Genomic DNA, 21,435 nt, shown 5'->3' with positions numbered 1-21,435 from the left:
CATTCCCTCAAAAATGTGAAACTATATCTGGATTATCTTCACCCTGTACTATATCTTATACCGTTTATTATGCTACTGTACCACTGGAAAGCGTACTGTGTAGACTGTTTATACTTGCCGCAATTAATCATGCCATGTCACTTTACCTCATAACTTTAAGGGCTGGGTATCAAGTATTCAGTATTGTAAGGTATTGACTAAATTACCCTAGCTGTATTGAAACTTCTATAGTCAAACAACACTTGCACTCAGTTGGGGGCACACTGGTGAAATGTATTTGTGTACAAATCAACTGGATGGAAAATATCCAGATATGATGTCACACCGTCAACATATGGACAGTTATCTTAAGAAAAATGTGGCAAACAATAAGATGGACCCGAGTACATCCCCAATAGCTGATTCTTCTATTATCATAAATTAAACCTCACAATGGGATTTCACTTTTTCTTGGTGTGGACCCGCATGTGTCTGATCATGGCCTTCTTATATGCAAATGACCTGGAGCAGATGCTACAGCGATGGGGTTTCTCTCCTGTGTGTGTTCTTATGTGATATATCATGTTGCTCCTCTGCCTGAAACCTCTCCCGCAGAAGTCACATGCATAAGGTCTCTCCACTGTGTGGACCCTCATGTGTACCCTCAGACATTCAACTCGTGCAAATGTTTTGCCACATTCTTTACAACTGTGTGGTTTCTGACCCGTGTGAATCAGCATGTGTCTTTTTAAATGGCACTTCTTGCTAAATGTTTTTCCACAGATGTAACACAGAGTGTCCTCCGGGTTGTCCTCCCTGTGTGATTCTAGGGGTTCTACATAGCTTCCTGCAGACGTTGCATGCTTTGAAGGACAGAGAATGGCTGCATTGTTTGTGTGTGTATTAACATGCATCATTAATGAACTTCTGAGGTCAAAAGATTTTCCACACAACTTACAACAAAAAGTGCTCTGATTTGTTTGTTCTTTGACATTCGAGCTGGGATCACTGGTATCATTTCCATCCACACTTTCTGAAGAGAGAGGCTGCAAGAATTCTGACCCTCCATAGCCATCTGCTTCTTCCTCTGTTTTTATCCACTCAGTTGAAGGGCCAGGAAGAATATCCCCCTCTCCATTGGCCACAGTTTTGGTCCGACAAAAAGAAGATGAATCAGTGCTCTGTCCATATATCGAGCAAGCAACAGCATCACTTTCTAACAGGTCCTGCAGTGTCTCTTCATCGTGGCCAGGCCAGTGCTCCTGAGACTCTGGAAATCCTGGTCCTGATGTTTCCTGCTTCACCAACACCTGACAGTATTCAGTGTGTGAGGGCTGCATGGAGGCCTCTGCTTCAGTCCTGCTGACCTCCTGGGAGACTGGGGGACAAGGAAAGTAGATGTATCAAGCATCAACACAGCACTACTACATTTACTACTACATTTACTAAACTGCATGTTGAGTTGGAAATCATTTTAGTAGGATAATTTTCCATATAACCACTTACCCTCCTTCAAGACACATTTACTAAAATAAAGATGACACAGATAAAACAATAATACATCCAGATAAATGCACAGTTATTAGAGCAGATGGTGAATAAATGAGTATTTTTCATCAGGGACAAAGCTTTATTAATTAAAACAATATTTTCTGTCAGGTTAATAGTATTAGGGGGAGTTTTAGTAAAACAACATCAAACCCCCCCACATGACTACCCCAAGTTACTATCATTACAGGTCTAATAGCAAATATATTATTGTGTTTAAATGGGATGATAGCAGCTGTTTATTCCTGTAAGTTACGTTTTTAAGGTTTGCTTGTTTATTGTTTAGTTACTTTTGGGCTTTTGTTGATTCCTCCTCCAGTTTCTAAATTTGCATTTGTTTGCTTAAACAAAGTGAAGCAGACAATGTTGAGCTTTAAATTGAGTTTGGTGTGAGGGAGTACAGTAAGTACACAACCAATGCATATAAAATGTTTCGTCTATGTCCTGGCTACACTTCAGGCTATATTAAGTAGCTACACTGTAACAACAATGAACAGCTGTGCACCAACCTGCTGTGAGCATCTCTTCCCGCTTCAAACCTTCAGCTAGCGTTAGCAGCATGTTATGTTTATCCCCCTTTGACAAATAAATGTCATTACGATATTCCAATATTGTTCTTTCCACAGCACCGAAGATCTCCTCTGCTGCCGCTGCCAGTCGCTCACTGACGAAGAGTTTCAGCTGCTGTAGCTGAGACATTTTGGAGGACAAGATAACTTGCTGCCCTCTGGAGTCAAGTTAAAAAGCTCTTCTTTTCTTCTTCTGCCAGATGAAACAGCGGCAGCTCCAGTGTGAGGCTGCCCTCCTCTGCCTCACACTGGAGCTGCAAGCTGCAGCTTGGTTGCCATTAGGCCCACTATTTATACAGTCTATGGGCCCACTTCAACAGTTCCTACTTATTTCAAGGTGAAGAAAAAATGACAGAGAAAATAATTTACAAGAAAAAGGGCCACAATGCATGGTGAAAGTAGGCCTAAATAAGTGCATTTACTCTGAGTATAATTTTCATACTTTACTTGAATATATCAATTTTATGCAAATATGCCGCATTTAACCCTCTGGAGTCTCCAAAAGCATGACTTCTTTATCACATCCAGACGTAAAAACAAAGCAGCGTGGAGCCCTACTGTAAATGATATACCAAGCAAAACTGAAGACAAGGTCAAATATATTTTGTATAAAATGATAGAACTGGATGTAACTTAACAACTAATTTGTTCATATTTGCAACATTTACAATTCTTTTTTGAGCATGATAGTGTTTTGAAAGTAAAATGACCAAAAAAGACACAAAATGACCAAAAAACAGACACAAAATAACTTACAAAGACACAAAATGACATAAATTACACAAAATGACCAAAATTGTTACGCTAAACACACAAGACACAAATAAAATACAGTCAGACCGGTTTTTTCTTTGTTTATTTTTGGTTCAAAATGTTGATCCAGTAAGTCAGGATAAAAAATCAATTATTATGAGGTCATATAGGTGAGGTAACATGGCATTTACACATTTTTAAGTGTTGTATACAGGCAGGATGAAAGGGATTCAAACATGGACAAAATAGCCCAAGACTCCATAGAGTTAAAATCGTACTTAAGTAAAGTATGTAAGTACATAGCAACATTTACTTTAATGCTTGAGTGGTTTGTACGGAAGATAGCTTGCAAAACTGTTAAGCTCAATTTCAACAGCACTGCTGCTAGCTGTCAGGTAAAGATGAGAGCTTGAGTGCATCCAGTGACTTCACAGCTTCAGCCAGATGTTTCATGGAGCAACAGCTGGTTGCCTTGTGCTTTCTGAGCTATATGTTACTTCACCAAGCTAAAGATACACAAAGATGGTAAAAGATATGCTACATTGAAGCAGCTAGCAGGTAGGTTAAAGTTGGCTTGGTAGTCTGTATCCAAGTCTGTCTTCCTTGGACCCAGTTTTGTGTTATTACAGATAGTAGCTCACAGTCATGTAACATTGTTTAAATTAAATGTGCTCACTCAGCAGGTGACATAGGCCCACATCAATCACAGCAGGGGAAATAATGAGAAATGTTGCTAACAACTAAGCTACAGCTAAACACTTTGTCAGCTTACCCTAGCTAACTATATTTAAATGGTGAACATATTTGGATGTTAGCATTACTTATATTTGATCTTAGTGACTGGCATTATTCATTTGTTTACTGACTTTAGAATAAATTGAAGTAAAAGCCTTGCATAAATGGATGTCAACAAAAAACGAGTGTAGCTCATACAGCTTACAGATCGAGTGTAAATGAATGAGGAGGGAGTAACAACGAAAGTTCGTATTGTTAATAAATAGATAAAATGTATCTATTTTATTCATTTATTAATTTCTATAGCACCTTTCAAAACCAGGATTACAAGGTGCTTTACAAAATACAACATCATTGGGGTAATACAACAAATTAAAACAAAAATAAGAGAACATCAGTGAACAAGCATTAGATAAAATAATGTGTGTTCTATGAGTCCAACAGTTCTGGAGTCCAGCTGTGATCAGCAGCGAGACTTGTTTACGTACGAAGCTGGTTGCTATGGAGACTCTATAGATTGAAGAAATTCGTTTCCAAATCACCATTTCACTCTGAGACATTGGAGGAGAAAGTTTCACTCGACGATTTTTTCAAAAGTGAGCAAGAGCCCAGCGAAAAAAGGTGACTAACCGAACCCTATTTAGTTATTCTAAAAAGTTATCGTTGAAAATGTGAGAATTCACGAGTTTTAAATAATTTTCAGACTTTTTTTTTCAAAGCAGTTTTTTTCGACTGAATTTGGGCCTCGAGGCGTTGAAAGCTCGACGGCCTCAGCTGCTGCCTGTCTGCTGTGGAGAATTATAGCTCAGTCAAAAATATAAACACATATATTAAACATGAAATATTGCAATGAAGACGTTGGTAAAGGCCTGAATAACTGATTTTAGTAGTTTTCTTTTTCTGACATTTAGCAAGAAGGGAACAATCACATTTACTGTACACAGAGAAGAGAAAATAACTTATTTAAGGGAAAAATCAGTGATCTCAGGATCAGAAGGCTAAATGTGACACTTTTATTCAATTTACACTTACATTTAGTTGTGTTAAATTAGGTAAATAATAAACTAACTAACCTAAACTGTATGTTGACCATTACAGATGTGTGACGTATCATCTCACCTCAGTGACCACAGCTACTGGAGGACGGTGCCCAGCAGGAGACGGGACGCCACCAACCAGGTAAAACTCTTGTGATGCACACAGTAAAAGTGTTATGCGTTTGTGCTTATTTTAGATATCATTTTCAACATTATCTTTAGTGTGCAGTGCTTTGATATAAGTTTAAATGACTATGACTACTAAATGACTAATTACCCATACAATCAGTGAATAAATGCACATACATGTTTGTGGGACTCTGACAATTGTGACATTAAAAATGACAGTGTGTCTCATCCTTAAAGTGTGACAACATGCACCTTGTGTCAATACTTGTTAGGTAACTTAATCTCTCTGACGGAGAGATTAAGTTACCTAACAAGTATTGACACTGTATTTTTGATGACATCCAGTATAGGTGACTAGAAGAAAGGCAATAAAAGCATCCTCAGTGCAAAAAAACAAAGTGTTATGATGAGTTGAAAATAGAGCTGTCAGGATATCAGAAATCGTTGAAACGCGACGACAGCTGTTTAAACACATTGTTAAAGTTATGAAATAGTTCAGGCACCAAAACCACGACCTTAAGGTTAGGAGACGAGACCAGGATTAGGCTTCAAAAACACGACCTCTGGACAAACTTGCAACAACGGGACATGGACAGCGGTCTCCTGGGTGAAAGACTGGGGCTTTGAGCCATCATCATGAATGTGTGGCCTGAGTCCCTCTCCTGGAAAGAGCAGTAACGTGTCTTCAGTTTCTCCGGCTGTATGTCCTGCAGGCAGCTGACCCACTGACTGTTTGTCCTCCTGCTGGTCTGGATGCGCTGCCTGGATGAAGATGTATCGTCGTGGCGATCGTGCGTTTGGTCCCACCTCGGTCCGCGCGTTACACTAAGCCATCAGTAAGTTTGGTGTGTTGGAGGCCAGTGCGATTATTGATATGATGAGAAGTGTGGATCCAAGTGTGGCGTTGAAGCGTTCTGGTATTCCTATAATAATGATCTGTATAGTAATTACTCTTATTGACTAGTACTTAGCCTTTCATGGTACCATTTTATAATAAAGCCATTTTCAGTGAAACAGGAAGCACAGATGGAAAGCAGTGATGTTCCAGCAGCAGTCTGAAAGGATTATAACTGAATCTGCTCCTTTACTTTCTCTCTGTTGCTGTTCCTCTTTAACAGGCTTCGGAGGGCACAAAGCGTAAGAGGGAGAGCAGCTCTGCCGACCGCGAGGAGCCCCCGGAGAAGAAACTCCGTGTGTCTGCGCCCGTGCTGCCGGAGCGGAGCCCCAGCCCTCAGCCCTCCACCTCTTCACAGAGCAGCCTGGAGGTGAGTGGTCCTACTGTGTCCCACACATCTATCCCACACTGCACCAGTGTAAAGGGTGTAGCTGAACCCCCACCTCCCTCTCTCTGTCTGTCTGTGTGTCTGAAGGAGGTCCAGCAGCCTGAGGACGACGTTGAGTACGATGACGTCATGGCCTTGCCCCTCTTCCCCGCCCCCTACGAGTCCCAGCCCGGTCTCTCCCCTTTTGAGGTGCTGTCGCAGATCGTCATGGACTGGCTGACTGACTCTCCGTACAACCCGGAGCTGTGACAGTACCACACACACACACACACACACACACACACACACACACAAAACAAAATTACAAACTACAAACAAACAAACAAACAAAAAATTTCAACTCCTTTTAAGTTTAAACTCTGTAATTTCTCTTTAGTCCATAGATATGTTTTTCTTTGTTTTTAGTTCGTAAGTTTCCACTTAAATGTTAACAGTTTTATTCATTTTTAGTTTGTCGATAAGTTTAATTTCAACTTTCACCTTTCATGTCCTTCCTAAAAAAACAAAAAAAACAAAAACTTTAACTCCTCCTTAGTTTATAGATAAGTTTGAACTCTTTCATTTCGATTTAGTCTTTGGAAGTCGGATCTTTTTAGCTTGTCGAAATGTTTCCTTCCTCAAAAAAACAAACAAAGTTTAACTCCTTTTTAGCTCTAAGGTAAGTTTTAACTCTTTAATTTATATTTAGTCTTTGGATAAGTTTTCACTCTGTAATTTCTTTGTAGTTCATAGAAAAGTTTTAAGTATTTCATATCTTTTTAGTTTGTCGATAAGTTTTCCTTCCTCAAAAAAAAAAAAAATCTTTAACTCCTTTTATGTCCATTGATAAGTTTTAACGATTGAATTTCTATATCGTTCAAGTTTTAAGTATTTCATTTATTTTTAGTTTGTTGGTAAGTTTTTTCATTCTCTATTCCTTTCTTAGTATGTAGAAAATTAATGGAAGTCTTTTATCTGATGCCTACTAAACTTTCTGTAAAAAAAAGAAACAATGATTAAGTATTCAGACTCATTGCCACTTTTCAAAAAATAATCCTAAATATTTTCTGTGACAGGCTCAAAGGGTTTTAGGGTCGACTGACAGAACTGTTCCACCTGGTTCATGAAGCTTTTTCTTTTGTTTCACCAAGTTGATTCTGTGCTGTCAGTATATGAACTCAGTGAGTTTAAACATGTATTAGGAGCTTTGTGTCATGATAGCATGTTGCACTGACTTCAGCCACTAGAGGGCAGGAGTGCACAGTTTCAAATGTTAAATGTTTTAAATGTTAATTTAAGGAGAAAGTTTTCTTTTCTCCTGAACTCTGTGTGGCTGAAACTAGTGAAACACATTTTCAATTAACTGTTTTGTTTCCTAGAAATCTTTCAAGGGTAAAAAATATAATAACAATAGCAAAAAAGAACAACAGAAACACATAGTGTATATGTTTTTTAATTTATTTATTTTTACTTTGTAGAAGGAAAGAGCTTTAAGAGGGTCTGATGGTGATGTTCCATTCAAATCCTTTTCCCCCCACAGTTTTCTAGAAGACATGAAAACTATTCTCTCACTCTGTTTCTAATTAATACCATAATTATTTGGCTTTGTCTAAATATATCAGGTAAAGAACAGATGAAACAATTGAAACTAGTGTCTTGTTATATCATGACGTTGCAGTATGACCAATAGAAACATGTATTTGGATGGAACATTACCAAAGGGTTAGGGTTAGGGAGGGTCAGACCCTCTTAAAGAGCTTTCCTTTTATTATAAACACTTCAACACACACACACTCATTATAACACCACACAAAAAGAGAAGATGGTACGTTTTATTCATTCACAAGCAGAAGTAATATTTGCTTCAGTGTTAATAATACTGTGGTTGACTGACTCTTCATACAGACAGGAGCTGTGACAGTACCACACACACACACACACACACACACACACACACAAAACAAAATTACAAGCTACAAACAAACAAACAAACAAAAAAACTTCAACTCCCTTTAAGTTTTAACTCTGTAATTTCTCTTTAGTCCATAAATACGTTTTTCTTTCTTTTTAGTTCGTAAGTTTCCACTTAAATGTTAACTATTTTATTCATTTTTAGTTTGTTGATACGCTTGAATTCAACTTTCACCTTTCATGTCCTTCCTAAAAAAACAAAAAAACAAAAACTTTAACTCCTTTTTAGTTTATAGATAAGTTTTAACTCTTTCATTTCTATTTAGTCTTTGGAAGTCGGATCCTTTAAGCTTGTTGAAATGTTTCCTTCCTCAAAAAAAAAAAAAAAAAAAAAAATCTTTAACTCCTCTTTAGTCCATAGATAAGTTTTCACTTTTTAATTTCTATAGTCGAAGTTTTAAGTATTTCATTAATTTTAGTTGGTCTGTAAGTTTAAACTCAACTTTCACCTTTCATGTCCTTCCTAAAAAAACAACAAAAAAACAAAAACGAACTTTAACTCCTTTTTAGCTCTAAGGTAAGTTTTAACTCTTTAATTTATATTTAGTCTTTGGATAAGTTTTCACTCTGTCATTTCTTTGTAGTTCATAGAAAAGTTTAAGTATTTCATATCTTTTTAGTTTGTCGATAAGTTTTCCTTCCTCAAAAAAAATAAAAAAATCTTTAACTCATTTTATGTCCATTGATAAGTTTTAACATTTTAATTTCTATATAGTTCAAGTTTTAAGTATTTCATTTATTTTTAGTTTGTTGGTAAGTTTTTTCATTCTCTATTCATTTCCTAGTATGTAGAAAATTAATGTAAGTCTTTTATCTGATGCCTACTAAACTTTCTGTAAAAAAAAAAAAAAGAAGCAATGATTAAGTATTCAGACTCATTGCCACTTTTCAAAAAATAATCCTAAATATTTTCTGTGACAGGCTGAAAGGGTTTTAGGGTGGACTGACAGAACTGTTCCACCTGGTTCATGAAGCTTTTTCTTTTGTTTCACCAAGTTGATTCTGTGCTGTCAGTATATGAACTCAGTGAGTTTAAACATGTATTAGGAGGTTTGTGTCATGATAGCATGTTGCACTGACTTCAGCCACTAGAGGGCAGGAGTGCACAGTTTTAAAAGTTAAATGTTTAAATGTTAATTTAAGAAGAAAGTTTTCTTTTCTCCTGAACTCTTGAGGCTGAAAATAGTGAAACACATTTTCAATTCACTGTTTTATTTCCTAGAAATCTTTCAAGGGTAAAAATATAATAACAATAGCAAAAAAGAACAACAGAAACACATAGTGTAGATGTATTTGATTTTTTAAAACTTTGTAGAAGGAAAGAGCTTTAAGAGGGTCTGATGGTGATGTTCCATTCAGATCCTTTTTTTTTTTTTTTTTTTTTTTTACAGTTTGTAGAAGACATGAAAACTATTCTCTCACTCTGTTTCTAATTAATACCATAATTATTTGGCTTTGTCTAAATATATGCGGTAAAGAACAGATGAAACAATTGAAACTAGTGTCTTGTTATATCATGACGTTGCAGTATGACCAATAGAAACATGTATTTGGATGGAACATTACCAAAGGGTTAGGGTTAGGGAGGGTCGGACCCTCTTAAAGAGCTTTCCTTTTATTATAAACACTTCAACACACACACACTCATTATAACACGACACAAAAATATAAGATGGTACGTTTTATTCATTCACAAGCAGAAGTAATATTTGCTTCAGTGTTAATAATACTGTGGTTGACTGACTCTTCATACAGCCAGGAGCTGTGACAGTACCACACACACACACACACACACACACACACACACACGCACACACACACATTCACTACAAACAAACAATTCTTTAAATTTCTATTGAGTTCGTAGACATTTTTCATGTCTTTCCTTTCAACTTTCAACTTTCATGTCCTCCCTCAAAAAACCCTTTAACTCCTTTTAGTCCGTAAAACATTTGAGGTCTTTCATTTCTATTGAGTTTTTGGTTTAGTTTGAACTCTTTTATTTCTTTTTAGTTAGTCAAAAGTTTATAAACAACTTTCACCTTTTAAGTCCTTCCTCATAGACAAACAAATAAACAAAAAACAACCTTTAACTCCTTTTTAGCTCTAAAATAAGTTTTTACTCTGTGATTTCTTTGTAGTTCATTGATAATATTTAGTATGTCATTGCATTTAAGTTTGTCAACATGTTTTCCTTCCTCAAAAAACAAACAAACAAATAAACTAACCTTTAACTTGATTTTAATCCATTGATAAGTTTTATTTTTTTTAAATTTCCATATAGTCCAAGTTTTGAGTATTTCATTTATTTTTTGTTTGTTGATTAGTTTCTCATGCTATATTCCTTTCTTAGTATGTAGAAAAGTAATGTAAGAACTGTTCCACCTGGTTCATGAAGCTTTTTCTTTTGTTTCACCAAGTTGATTCTGTGCTGTCAGTATATTAACTTAGTGAGTTTAAACATGTATTAGGAGGTTTGTTTCATGATAGCATGTTGCACTGACTTCAGCCACTAGAGGTCAGGAGTGCTTCAAATGTTAAATATTTTAAATGTTAATTTAAGAAGAAAGTTTTCTTTTCTCCTGAACTCTTGAGGCTGAAACTAGTGAAACACATTTTCAATTAACTGTTTTGTTTCCTAGAAATCTTTCAAGGGTAAAAAATATAATAACAATAGCAAAAAAGAACAACAGAAACACATAGTGTAGATCAGGGGTGTCAAACTCTGGCCCGCGGGCCAAATTTGGCCCGCAGTGTAATTTTATTCGGCCCGCGAGGCAATACCAAATTATTATATTATTATTGTACTATAAAAGCTGACCCGCCGGTATTATACGGCGCATTTACCGCTAATACTACAAATCCCACAATGCCCTGCTGTTGTTTGGGCGCGTCAATCAGGACAGGACCCAGAAACGCGCTCCTCAGAGACAGTCGTCATAGCAACCTCAAGCTAGAGCTGTCTCCGAGCTACCCCTTCCCAAAAATGGCGAAAAGAAAGGCAGAATTTATTAACCTGTTGAAAAAGTTTATTTTGATATTTAAATCAGAAGGATGCAAATAGAAAAGAGGCATACGATTTTTATTTATTTTTTATTTAATAAATTAATTACATTGATGCGTTTTTTATTTGAAATTTGATTTTGCATGTCTGCACTATTTAGTTATATATTGTATGTTTATAAGCGTTGCTGGTTCCATATTTAATGTTAAAGCAAAACATGTTTGGTATATATTAAAAGGTTTATTTGTTCAATGTTGGCCCACGATTTTATTCAAGTTTTAAATTTTGGCCCATTGTGTATTTGAGTTTGACACCCCTGGTGTAGATGTGTTTGATTTTTGTTTTTTAACTTTGTAGAAGGAAAGAGCTTTAAGAGGGTCTGATGGTGATGTTCCATTCAAATCCTTTTTCACCCACAGTTTTCTAGAAGACATGAAAACTACTCTCTCATTCTGTTTCTAATTAATACCATAATTATTTGGCTTTCTCTAAATATATGCGGTAAAGAACAGATGAAACAATTGAAACTAGTGTCTTGTTATATCATGACGTTGCAGTATGACCAATAGAAACATGTATTTGGATGGAACATTACCAAAGGGTTAGGGTTAGGGAGGGTCAGACCCTCTTAAAGAGCTTTCCTTTTATTATAAACACTTCAACACAGACACACTCATTATAACACGACACAAAAAGAGAAGATGGTACGTTTTATTCATTCACAAGCAGAAGTAATATTTGCTTCAGTGTTAATAATACTGTGGTTGACTGACTCTTCATACAGACAGGAGCTGTGACAGTACCACACATACACACACACACACACACACAAAACAAAATTACAAGCTACAAACAAACAAAAAAAAAAGCTTCAACTCCCTTTAAGTTTTAACTCTGTAATTTCTCTTTAGTCCATAGATACGTTTTTCTTTCTTTTTAGTTCGTAAGTTTCCACTTAAATGTTAACTATTTTATTTATTTTTAGTTTGTCGATAAGTTTAAATTCAACTTTCACCTTTCATATCCTTCCTAAAAAAACAAAAACTTCAACTCCTTTTTAGTTTATAGATAAGTTTGAACTCTTTCATTTCTATTTAGTCTTTGGAAGTCGGATCTTTTTAGTTTGTCGAAATGTTTCCTTCCTCAAAAAAAAACCAACAACAAAAATCTTTAACTCCTTTTTAGTCCGTAGATCACTTTTAACTTTTTAATATCTATAATCGTTAGTTGGTCTGTAAGTTTATATAATGACGTTGCAGTATGACCAATAGAAACATGTATTTGGATGGAACATAACCAAAGGGTTAGGGTTAGGGAGAGTCAGACCCTCTTGAAGAGCTTTCCTTTTATTCTAAACACTTCAACTTCAAATTCCTTTAAATGGTTCAGAATGCTGCAGCTAAAATTTGATCTAAAACTTGAAAGTTTGACGATATTTCAGTCATTTCAGCTTCTCATTGAATCAGACTTTGACGTGCTTCTAATGGCTTTCAGAGTTTAAGTCATGTCCCCCTCATCGCTGTCTGATTTCCTTGTGTGTTTAGAGTAGAGCAGGGTATGACTGTGTTCATATTCACATGTTCACATGTACTTCTGCAGGAGATGCACATATTTTAGCTGCAAGCCTCATCACACAATTACTCAACCTGGTCATGACTTTTGTTACGGCTGGCTGCCGTTCTTCATTTATTGTATTGTTTCTCCGCATTACTCTGCTAATTATGTAAATCCAGCTGTGGGATTCCCCGAAGTTGATTGGACCTTCTGGAGCTGTGAGACCACCTACTTCCTGGTTGCTGCTTACTCGTCTGTGATTGGTTCGGTGGAGATTCCTGCGAGTCAGCCAATCAGGACTCTTCAATCAACCAACTGCACCTTATAAAAGGCTTGTGTTTCCACAGTTCATGGCGGCTGTGAGACAGTGAGCAGTCTGCCTTTACTGTTTGTTGCACATCAATTTATGTAATTAGAAGCATTGTATTGTATTATTGAGTGTTGCAGCAGTATTGCTTGCCTCTCTGAGTGGTTCAGACAGTTTTTTGGGAGTCTTTGTAAGTTCTGTTAGTTTGTAAATTCGTTAGATAAAGAGAACCAAGAGTTGGACACCCTTTGTTTAAATTTTAGTTTGTTTTGTCTGTTGTTTTCTGAAAGCTTATGGGTGCTGACTTCTTTTTGTACTTTAGAGGGGGTTTTTAAGCCAAGAGCTTGGTAATTAATTTATTCAACTTTGTATAGTGTATTGCTTAATTGTCAGTCCCCATCTAGCCTCCTTTTGTTATATTTTGTTGTACAACAGCACTCTCTTACTGGTTCAAAATAAACACCTGATTTTAACCTGAACTGCCCAGTGTTGCATTCCACCTCATTTCTATTCCTTTTACATGTTACAGCTCTCAAAATCGAGCCGGGTTTTAACACTTTAAATGAACCTGCTAATAGTATAATATGGTCTGACAGCAGAGCAACTGTAGGAATACTCATCGTCTTCTCCACTGTTTAAGCCTCTTCATAGTGGGGCGCACAGAGGAATTGTGACTTATCTATTTCATCAAACAATGCAACTTCACAGCAATTACTGCTCTGCCAGAGCATGTCCACATTTTCTGGTGCCTGTACAGTTGAAGTGCAATAATAACAATAAATATTGTGGTGAAGAGAAGGTAGAATTATTGACATTCACATGATTTGTAAATGAGTTACAGCCCAAAAAAGTTTTTGTGATGTCGCTGTGACTTTGACCTTTGACCTCCACAATCTAAGGAGGTCATCTCTGTGTGAACATTGGTAGAAATCAGTCAATCACTTTGTCCTTTAGTCTGAGTGGACATTTTCACATAATTTGAAGAATTTCCTTCAAGGCATTCCTGAGATATTACATTCACAAGGATGGGACAGACAGACCGTTAACCTGAAATAATTGTTGAAATGTTACAATTAAAAAATATGAACAACTTTGTGTGTCAAAGATGCACATCACATAAAAACAGCAAAATATTGGTTTGAAAGACATTCAGGCAAACCTGATTGTGCTCTACTAGTGCAGAAATGTCATATCGGGCATTGATAAGTTATTTGTGCGCCTGCACTGTAAAAAACATTTAATTTATGGTAAAAAAACAGAAGCTGTGGTTGCCAGAACTTTACCGTAATAAATACGGTGCAACTTTATGTAATATTATGGTAAAATTATATTAGCACTGTTGATTTCCCGTTTAAGATTGCCATTTTAGTCCATATTTTACCATAAAAAATAAAAAGTTTTTCCATCAAAAGAAACGCTGTTCTGCCATAAAATTGACAAGAAAATCTTTAAAAATGCTGCATGAATTAAAGATTTTACCATTAAGCAGAACTGTGTGCTGGGACGCCATCTGGTGTGCCACAGATTGAGGCCCTATTGCATCCCTTTGGAAAAGGACTGTGAACAGCCTAAGTGGACCAAAGAAGGACTAGAGACTGGCCAATGGTCCTGGAGGAAGAAAACTTTTTTTTTTTGGTAAAGATACTTGCAAAAAAAGGTCATTTTTTACAATAAAAATACAATGGTTCAAAAATGATCATTCCCTCAAAAATGTGAAACTATATCTGGATTATCTTCACCCTGTACTATATCTTATACCGTTTATTATGCTACTGTACCACTGTAAAGCGTACTGTGTAGACTGTTTATACTTGCCGCAATTAATCATGCCATGTCACTTTACCTCATAACTTTAAGGGCTGGGTATCAAGTATTCAGTATTGTAAGGTATTGACTAAATTACCCTAGTTGTATTGAAACTTCTATAGTCAAACAACACTTGCACTCAGTTGGGGGCACACTGGTGAAATGTATTTGTGTACAAATCAACTGGATGGAAAATATCCAGATATGATGTCACACCGTCAACATATGGACAGTTATCTTAAGAAAAATGTGGCAAACAATAAGATGGACCCGAGTACATCCCCAATAGCTGATTCTTCTATTATCATAAATTAAACCTCACAATGGGATTTCACTTTTTCTTGGTGTGGACCCGCATGTGTCTGATCATGGCCTTCTTATATGCAAATGACCTGGAGCAGATGCTACAGCGATGGGGTTTCTCTCCTGTGTGTGTTCTTATGTGATATATCATGTTGCTCCTCTGCCTGAAACCTCTCCCGCAGAAGTCACATGCATAAGGTCTCTCCACTGTGTGGACCCTCATGTGTACCCTCAGACATTCAACTCGTGCAAATGTTTTGCCACATTCTTTACAACTGTGTGGTTTCTGACCCGTGTGAATCAGCATGTGTCTTTTTAAATGGCACTTCTTGCTAAATGTTTTTCCACAGATGTAACACAGAGTGTCCTCCGGGTTGTCCTCCCTGTGTGATTCTAGGGGTTCAACATAGCTTCCTGCAGACGTTGCATGGTTTGAAGGACAGAGAATGGCTGCATTGTTTGTGTGTGTATTAACATGCATCATTAATGAACTTCTGAGGTCAAAAGATTTTCCACACAACTTACAACAAAAAGCGCTCTGATTTGTTTGTTCTTTGACATTCGAGCTGGGATCACTGGTATCATTTCCATCCACACTTTCTGAAGAGAGAGGCTGCAAGAATTCTGACCCTCCATAGCCATCTGCTTCTTCCTCTGTTTTTATCCACTCAGTTGAAGGGCCAGGAAGAATATCCCCCTCTCCATCGGCCACAGTTTTGGTCCGACAAAAAGAAGATGAATCAGTGCTCTGTCCATATATCGAGCAAGCAACAGCATCACTTTCTAACAGGTCCTGCAGTGTCTCTTCATCGTGGCCAGGCCAGTGCTCCTGAGACTCTGGAAATCCTGGTCCTGATGTTTCCTGCTTCACCAACACCTGACAGTATTCAGTGTGTGAGGGCTGCATGGAGGCCTCTGCTTCAGTCCTGCTGACCTCCTGGGAGACTGGGGGACAAGGAAAGTAGATGTATCAAGCATCAACACAGCACTGCTACATTTACTACTACATTTACTAAACTGCATGTTGAGTTGGAAATCATTTTAGTAGGATAATTTTCCATATAACCACTTACCCTCCTTCAAGACACATTTACTAAAATAAAGATGACACAGATAAAACAATAATACATCCAGATAAATGCACAGTTATTAGAGCAGATGGTGAATAAATGAGTATTTTTCATCAGGGACAAAGCTTTATTAATTAAAACAATATTTTCTGTCAGGTTAATAGTATTAGGGGGAGTTTTAGTAAAACAACATCAAACCCCCCCACATGACTACCCCAAGTTACTGTCATTACAGGTCTAATAGCAAATATATTATTGTGTTTAAATGGGATGATAGCAGCTGTTTATTCCTGTAAGTTACGTTTTTAAGGTTTGCTTGTTTATTGTTTAGTTACTTTTGGGCTTTTGTTGATTCCTCCTCCAGTTTCTAAATTTGCATTTGTTTGCTTAAACAAAGTGAAGCAGACAATGTTTAGCTTTAAATTGAGTTTGGTGTGAGGGAGTACAGTAAGTACTGTTTATAAAATGTTTGGTCTATGTCCTGGCTACACTTCAGGCTATATTAAGTAGCTACACTGTAACAACAATGAACAGCTGTGCACCAACCTGCTGTGAGCATCTCTTCCCGCTTCAAACCTTCAGCTAGCGTTAGCAGCATGTTATGTTTATCCCCCTTTGACAAATAAATGTCATTACGACATTCCAATATTGTTCTTTCCACAGCACCGAAGATCTCCTCTGCTGCCGCTGCCAGTCGCTCACTGACGAAGAGTTTCAGCTGCTGGAGCTGAGACATTTTGGAGGACAAGATAACTTGCTGCCCTCTGGAGTCAAGTTAAAAAGCTCTTCTTTTCTTCTTCTGCCAGATGAAACAGCGGCAGCTCCAGTGTGAGGCTGCCCTCCTCTGCCTCACACTGGAGCTGCAAGCTGCAGCTTGGTTGCCATTAGGCCCACTATTTATACAGTCTATGGGCCCACTTCAACAGTTCCTACTTATTTCAAGGTGAAGAAAAAATGACAGAGAAAATAATTTATAAGAAAAAGGGCCACAATGCATGGTGAAAGTAGGCCTAAATAAGTGCATTTACTCTGAGTATAATTTTCATACTTTACTTGAATATATCAATTTTATGCAAATATGCCGCATTTAACCCTCTGGAGTCTCCAAAAGCATGACTTCTTTATCACATCCAGACGTAAAAACAAAGCAGCGTGGAGCCCTACTGTAAATGATATACCAAGTAAAACTGAAGACAAGGTCAAATATATTTTGTATAAAATGATAGAACTGGATGTAACTTAACAACTAATTTGTTCATATTTGCAACATTTACAATTCTTTTTTGAGCATGATAGTGTTTTGAAAGTAAAATGACCAAAAAAGACACAAAATGACCAAAAAACAGACACAAAATAACTTACAAAGACACAAAATGACATAAATTACACAAAATGACACAAAATTGTTACGCTAAACACACAAGACACAAATAAAATACAGTCAGACCGGTTTTTTCTTTGTTTCTTTTTGGTTCAAAATGTTGATCCAGTAAGTCAGGATAAAAAATCAATTATTATGAGGTCATATAGGTGAGGTAACATGGCATTTACACATTTTTAAGTGTTGTATACAGGCAGGATGAAAAGGATTCAAACATGGACAAAATAGCCCAAGACTCCATAGAGTTAAAATCGTACTTAGGTAAAGTATGTAAGTACATAGCAACATTTACTTTAATGCTTGAGTGGTTTGTACGGAAGATAGCTTGCAAAACTGTTAAGCTCAATTTCAACAGCACTGCTACTAGCTGTCAGGTAAAGATGAGAGCTTGAGTGCATCCAGTGACTTCTCAGCTTCAGCCAGATGTTTCATGGAGCAACAGCTGGTTGCCTTGTGCTTTCTGAGCTATATGTTACTTCACCAAGCTAAAGATACACAAAGATGGCAGAAGATATGCTACATTGAAGCAGCTAGCAGGTAGGTTAAAGTTGGCTTGGTAGTCTGTATCCAAGTCTGTCTTCCTTGGAGCCAGTTTTGTGTTATTACAGATAGTAGCTCACAGTCATGTAACATTGTTTAAATTAAATGTGCTCACTCAGCAGGTGACATAGGCCCACATCAATCACAGCAGGGGAAATAATGAGAAATGTTGCTAACAACTAAGCTACAGCTAAACACTTTGTCAGCTTACCCTAGCTAACTATATTTAAATGGTGAACATATTTGGATGTTAGCATTACTTATAATATTTGATCTTAGTGACTGGCATTATTCATTTGTTTACTGACTTTAGAATAAATTGAAGTAAAAGCCTTGCATAAATGGATGTCAACAAAAAACGAGTGTAGCTCATACAGCTTACAGATCGAGTGTAAATGAATGAGGAGGGAGTAACAACGAAAGTTCGTATTGTTAATAAATAGATAAAATGTATCTATTTTATTCATTTATTAATTTCTATAGCACCTTTCAAAACCAGGATTACAAGGTGCTTTACAAAATACAACATCATTGGGGTAATACAACAAATTAAAACAAAAATAAGAGAACATCAGTGAACAAGCATTAGATAAAATAATGTGTGTTCTATGAGTCCAACAGCTCTGGAGTCCAGCTGTGATCAGCAGCGAGACTTGTTTACGTACGAAGCTGGTTGCTATGGAGACTCTATAGATTGAAGAAATTCGTTTCCAAATCACCATTTCACTCTGAGACATTGGAGGAGAAAGTTTCACTCGACGATTTTTTCAAAAGTGAGCAAGAGCCCAGCGAAAAAAGGTGACTAACCGAACCCTGTTTAGTTATTCTAAAAAGTTATCGTTGAAAATGTGAGAATTCATGAGTTTTAAATAATTTTCAGACTTTTTTTTTCAAAGCAGTTTTTTTCGACTGAATTTGGGCCTCGAGGCGTTGAAAGCTCGACGGCCTCAGCTGCTGCCTGTCTGCTGTGGAGAATTATAGCTCAGTCAAAAATATAAACACATATATTAAACATGAAATATTGCAATGAAGACGTTGGTAAAGGCCTGAATAACTGATTTTAGTAGTTTTCTTTTTCTGACATTTAGCAAGAAGGGAACAATCACATTTACTGTACACAGAGAAGAGAAAATAACTTATTTAAGGGAAAAATCAGTGATCTCAGGATCAGAAGGCTAAATGTGACACTTTTATTCAATTTACACTTACATTTAGTTGTGTTAAATTAGGTAAATAATAAACTAACTAACCTAAACTGTATGTTGACCATTACAGATGTGTGACGTATCATCTCACCTCAGCGACCACAGCTACTGGAGGACGGTGCCCAGCAGGAGACGGGACGCCACCAACCAGGTAAAACTCTTGTGATGCACACAGTAAAAGTGTTATGCGTTTGTGCTTATTTTAGATATCATTTTCAACATTATCTTTAGTGTGCAGTGCTTTGATATAAGTTTAAATGACTATGACTACTAAATGACTAATTACAGATACAATCAGTGAATAAATGCACATACATGTTTGTGGGACTCTGACAATTGTGACATTAAAAATGACAGTGTGTCTCATCCTTAAAGTGTGACAACATGCACCTTGTGTCAATACTTGTTAGGTAACTTAATCTCTCTGACGGAGAGATTAAGTTACCTAACAAGTATTGACACTGTATTTTTGATGACATCCAGTATACGTGACTAGAAGAAAGGCAATAAAAGCATCCTCAGTGCAAAAAAACAAAGTGTTATGATGAGTTGAAAATAGAGCTGTCAGGATATCAGAAATCGTTGAAACGCGACGACAGCTGTTTAAACACATTGTTAAAGTTGTGAAATAGTTCAGGCACCAAAACCACGACCTTGAGTTTAGGAGACGAGACCAGGATTAGGCTTCAAAAACACGACCTCTGGACAAACTTCCAACAACGGGACATGGACAGCGGTCTCCTGGGTGAAAGACTGGGGCTTTGAGCCATCATCATGAATGTGTGGCCTGAGTCCCTCTCCTGGAACCAGCAGTAACGTGTCTTCAGTTTCTCCGGCTGTATGTCCTGCAGGCAGCTGACCCACTGACTGTTTGTCCTCCTGCTGGTCTGGATGCGCTGCCTGGATGAAGATGTATCGTCGTGGCGATCGTGCGTTTGGTCCCACCTCGGTCCGCGCGTTACACTAAGCCATCAGTAAGTTTGGTGTGTTGGAGGCCAGTGCGATTATTGATATGATGAGAAGTGTGGATCCAAGTGTGGCGTTGAAGCGTTCTGGTATTCCTATAATAATGATCTGTATAGTAATTACTCTTATTGACTAGTACTTAGCCTTTCATGGTACCATTTTATAATAAAGCCATTTTCAGTGAAACAGGAAGCACAGATGGAAAGCAGTGATGTCACAGCAGCAGTCTGAAAGGATTATAACTGAATCTGCTCCTTTACTTTCTCTCTGTTGCTGTTCCTCTTTAACAGGCTTCGGAGGGCACAAAGCGTAAGAGGGAGAGCAGCTCTGCCGACCACGAGGAGCCCCCGGAGAAGAAACTCCGTGTGTCTGCGCCCGTGCTGCCGGAGCGGAGCCCCAGCCCTCAGCCCTCCACCTCTTCACAGAGCAGCCTGGAGGTGAGTGGTCCTACTGTGTCCCACACATCTATCCCACACTGCACCAGTGTAAAGGGTGTAGCTGAACCCCCACCTCCCTCTCTCTGTCTGTGTGTCTGAAGGAGGTCCAGCAGCCTGAGGACGACGTTGAGTACGATGACGTCATGGCCTTGCCCCTCTTCCCCGCCCCCTACGAGTCCCAGCCCGGTCTCTCCCCTTTTGAGGTGCTGTCGCAGATCGTCATGGACTGGCTGACTGACTCTCCGTACAACCCGGAGCTGTGACAGTACCACACACACACACACACACACACACACACACACACACACACACACACACACACACAAAACAAAATTACAAACTACAAACAAACAAACAAACAAAAAATTTCAACTCCTTTTAAGTTTAAACTCTGTAATTTCTCTTTAGTCCATAGATATGTTTTTCTTTGTTTTTAGTTCGTAAGTTTCCACTTAAATGTTAACAGTTTTATTCATTTTTAGTTTGTCGATAAGTTTAATTTCAACTTTCACCTTTCATGTCCTTCCTAAAAAAACAAAAAAAACAAAAACTTTAACTCCTCCTTAGTTTATAGATAAGTTTGAACTCTTTCATTTCTATTTAGTCTTTGGAAGTCGGATCTTTTTAGCTTGTCGAAATGTTTCCTTCCTCAAAAAAAAAAAAAAACAACAAAAAAACAAAAACAAAGTTTAACTCCTTTTTAGCTCTAAGGTAAGTTTTAACTCTTTAATTTATATTTAGTCTTTGGATAAGTTTTCACTCTGTAATTTCTTTGTAGTTCATAGAAAAGTTTTAAGTATTTCATATCTTTTTAGTTTGTCAATAAGTTTTCCTTCCTCAAAAAAAAAAAAAAATCTTTAACTCCTTTTATGTCCATTG

General features: G+C 37.3%; 2 protein-coding genes and 1 long non-coding RNA gene across 3 annotated transcripts; 1 reads left to right on the top strand and 2 right to left on the bottom strand.

Moving 5' to 3' along the window:
• On the bottom strand, positions 1 to 2,307 carry LOC131966643 (zinc finger and SCAN domain-containing protein 2-like). The gene is made up of 2 exons (XM_059328591.1): positions 2,037 to 2,307; positions 1 to 1,357 (listed from the first exon to the last, which is right to left on the bottom strand). The coding sequence occupies exons 1-2, from the start codon at positions 2,224 to 2,226 to the stop codon at positions 441 to 443; spliced, it is 1,107 nt and encodes a 368-aa protein (XP_059184574.1). The 5' UTR covers positions 2,227 to 2,307; the 3' UTR covers positions 1 to 440.
• A 12,185-nt stretch (positions 2,308 to 14,492) lies between these two features.
• LOC131966675 (zinc finger and SCAN domain-containing protein 2-like) lies at positions 14,493 to 16,829 on the bottom strand. Its single transcript, XM_059328593.1, has 2 exons — positions 16,574 to 16,829; positions 14,493 to 15,902 (listed from the first exon to the last, which is right to left on the bottom strand). Exons 1-2 carry the CDS (start codon positions 16,761 to 16,763, stop codon positions 14,986 to 14,988), a joined length of 1,107 nt encoding a protein of 368 aa, XP_059184576.1. The 5' UTR covers positions 16,764 to 16,829; the 3' UTR covers positions 14,493 to 14,985.
• Positions 16,830 to 19,113: 2,284 nt separating this feature from the next.
• On the top strand, positions 19,114 to 20,843 carry LOC131966973 (uncharacterized). Its single transcript, XR_009393633.1, has 3 exons — positions 19,114 to 19,304; positions 20,005 to 20,127; positions 20,410 to 20,843. It is a non-coding gene; the product is annotated as an uncharacterized LOC131966973 (long non-coding RNA).
• The last annotated feature ends 592 nt before the right edge of the window (positions 20,844 to 21,435 follow it).

The sequence above is a fragment of the Centropristis striata genome, chromosome 3 (assembly GCF_030273125.1).
Source record: "Centropristis striata isolate RG_2023a ecotype Rhode Island chromosome 3, C.striata_1.0, whole genome shotgun sequence".
NCBI lineage: Eukaryota > Metazoa > Chordata > Actinopteri > Perciformes > Serranidae > Centropristis > Centropristis striata.
This window is presented reverse-complemented; position numbering and strand designations above follow the sequence as displayed.

Coding starts and splice junctions, on each gene's coding strand:
- LOC131966643 (XM_059328591.1), bottom strand. CDS start 2,226: ATGTCTCAGCTACAGCAGCTGAAACTCTTCGTCAGTGAGCGACTGGCA. Junction 1,358..2,036: donor GGAAGAGATGCTCACAGCAG/GTTGGTGCACAG, acceptor CTTGTCCCCCAG/TCTCCCAGGAGGTCAGCAGG.
- LOC131966675 (XM_059328593.1), bottom strand. CDS start 16,763: ATGTCTCAGCTCCAGCAGCTGAAACTCTTCGTCAGTGAGCGACTGGCA. Junction 15,903..16,573: donor GGAAGAGATGCTCACAGCAG/GTTGGTGCACAG, acceptor CTTGTCCCCCAG/TCTCCCAGGAGGTCAGCAGG.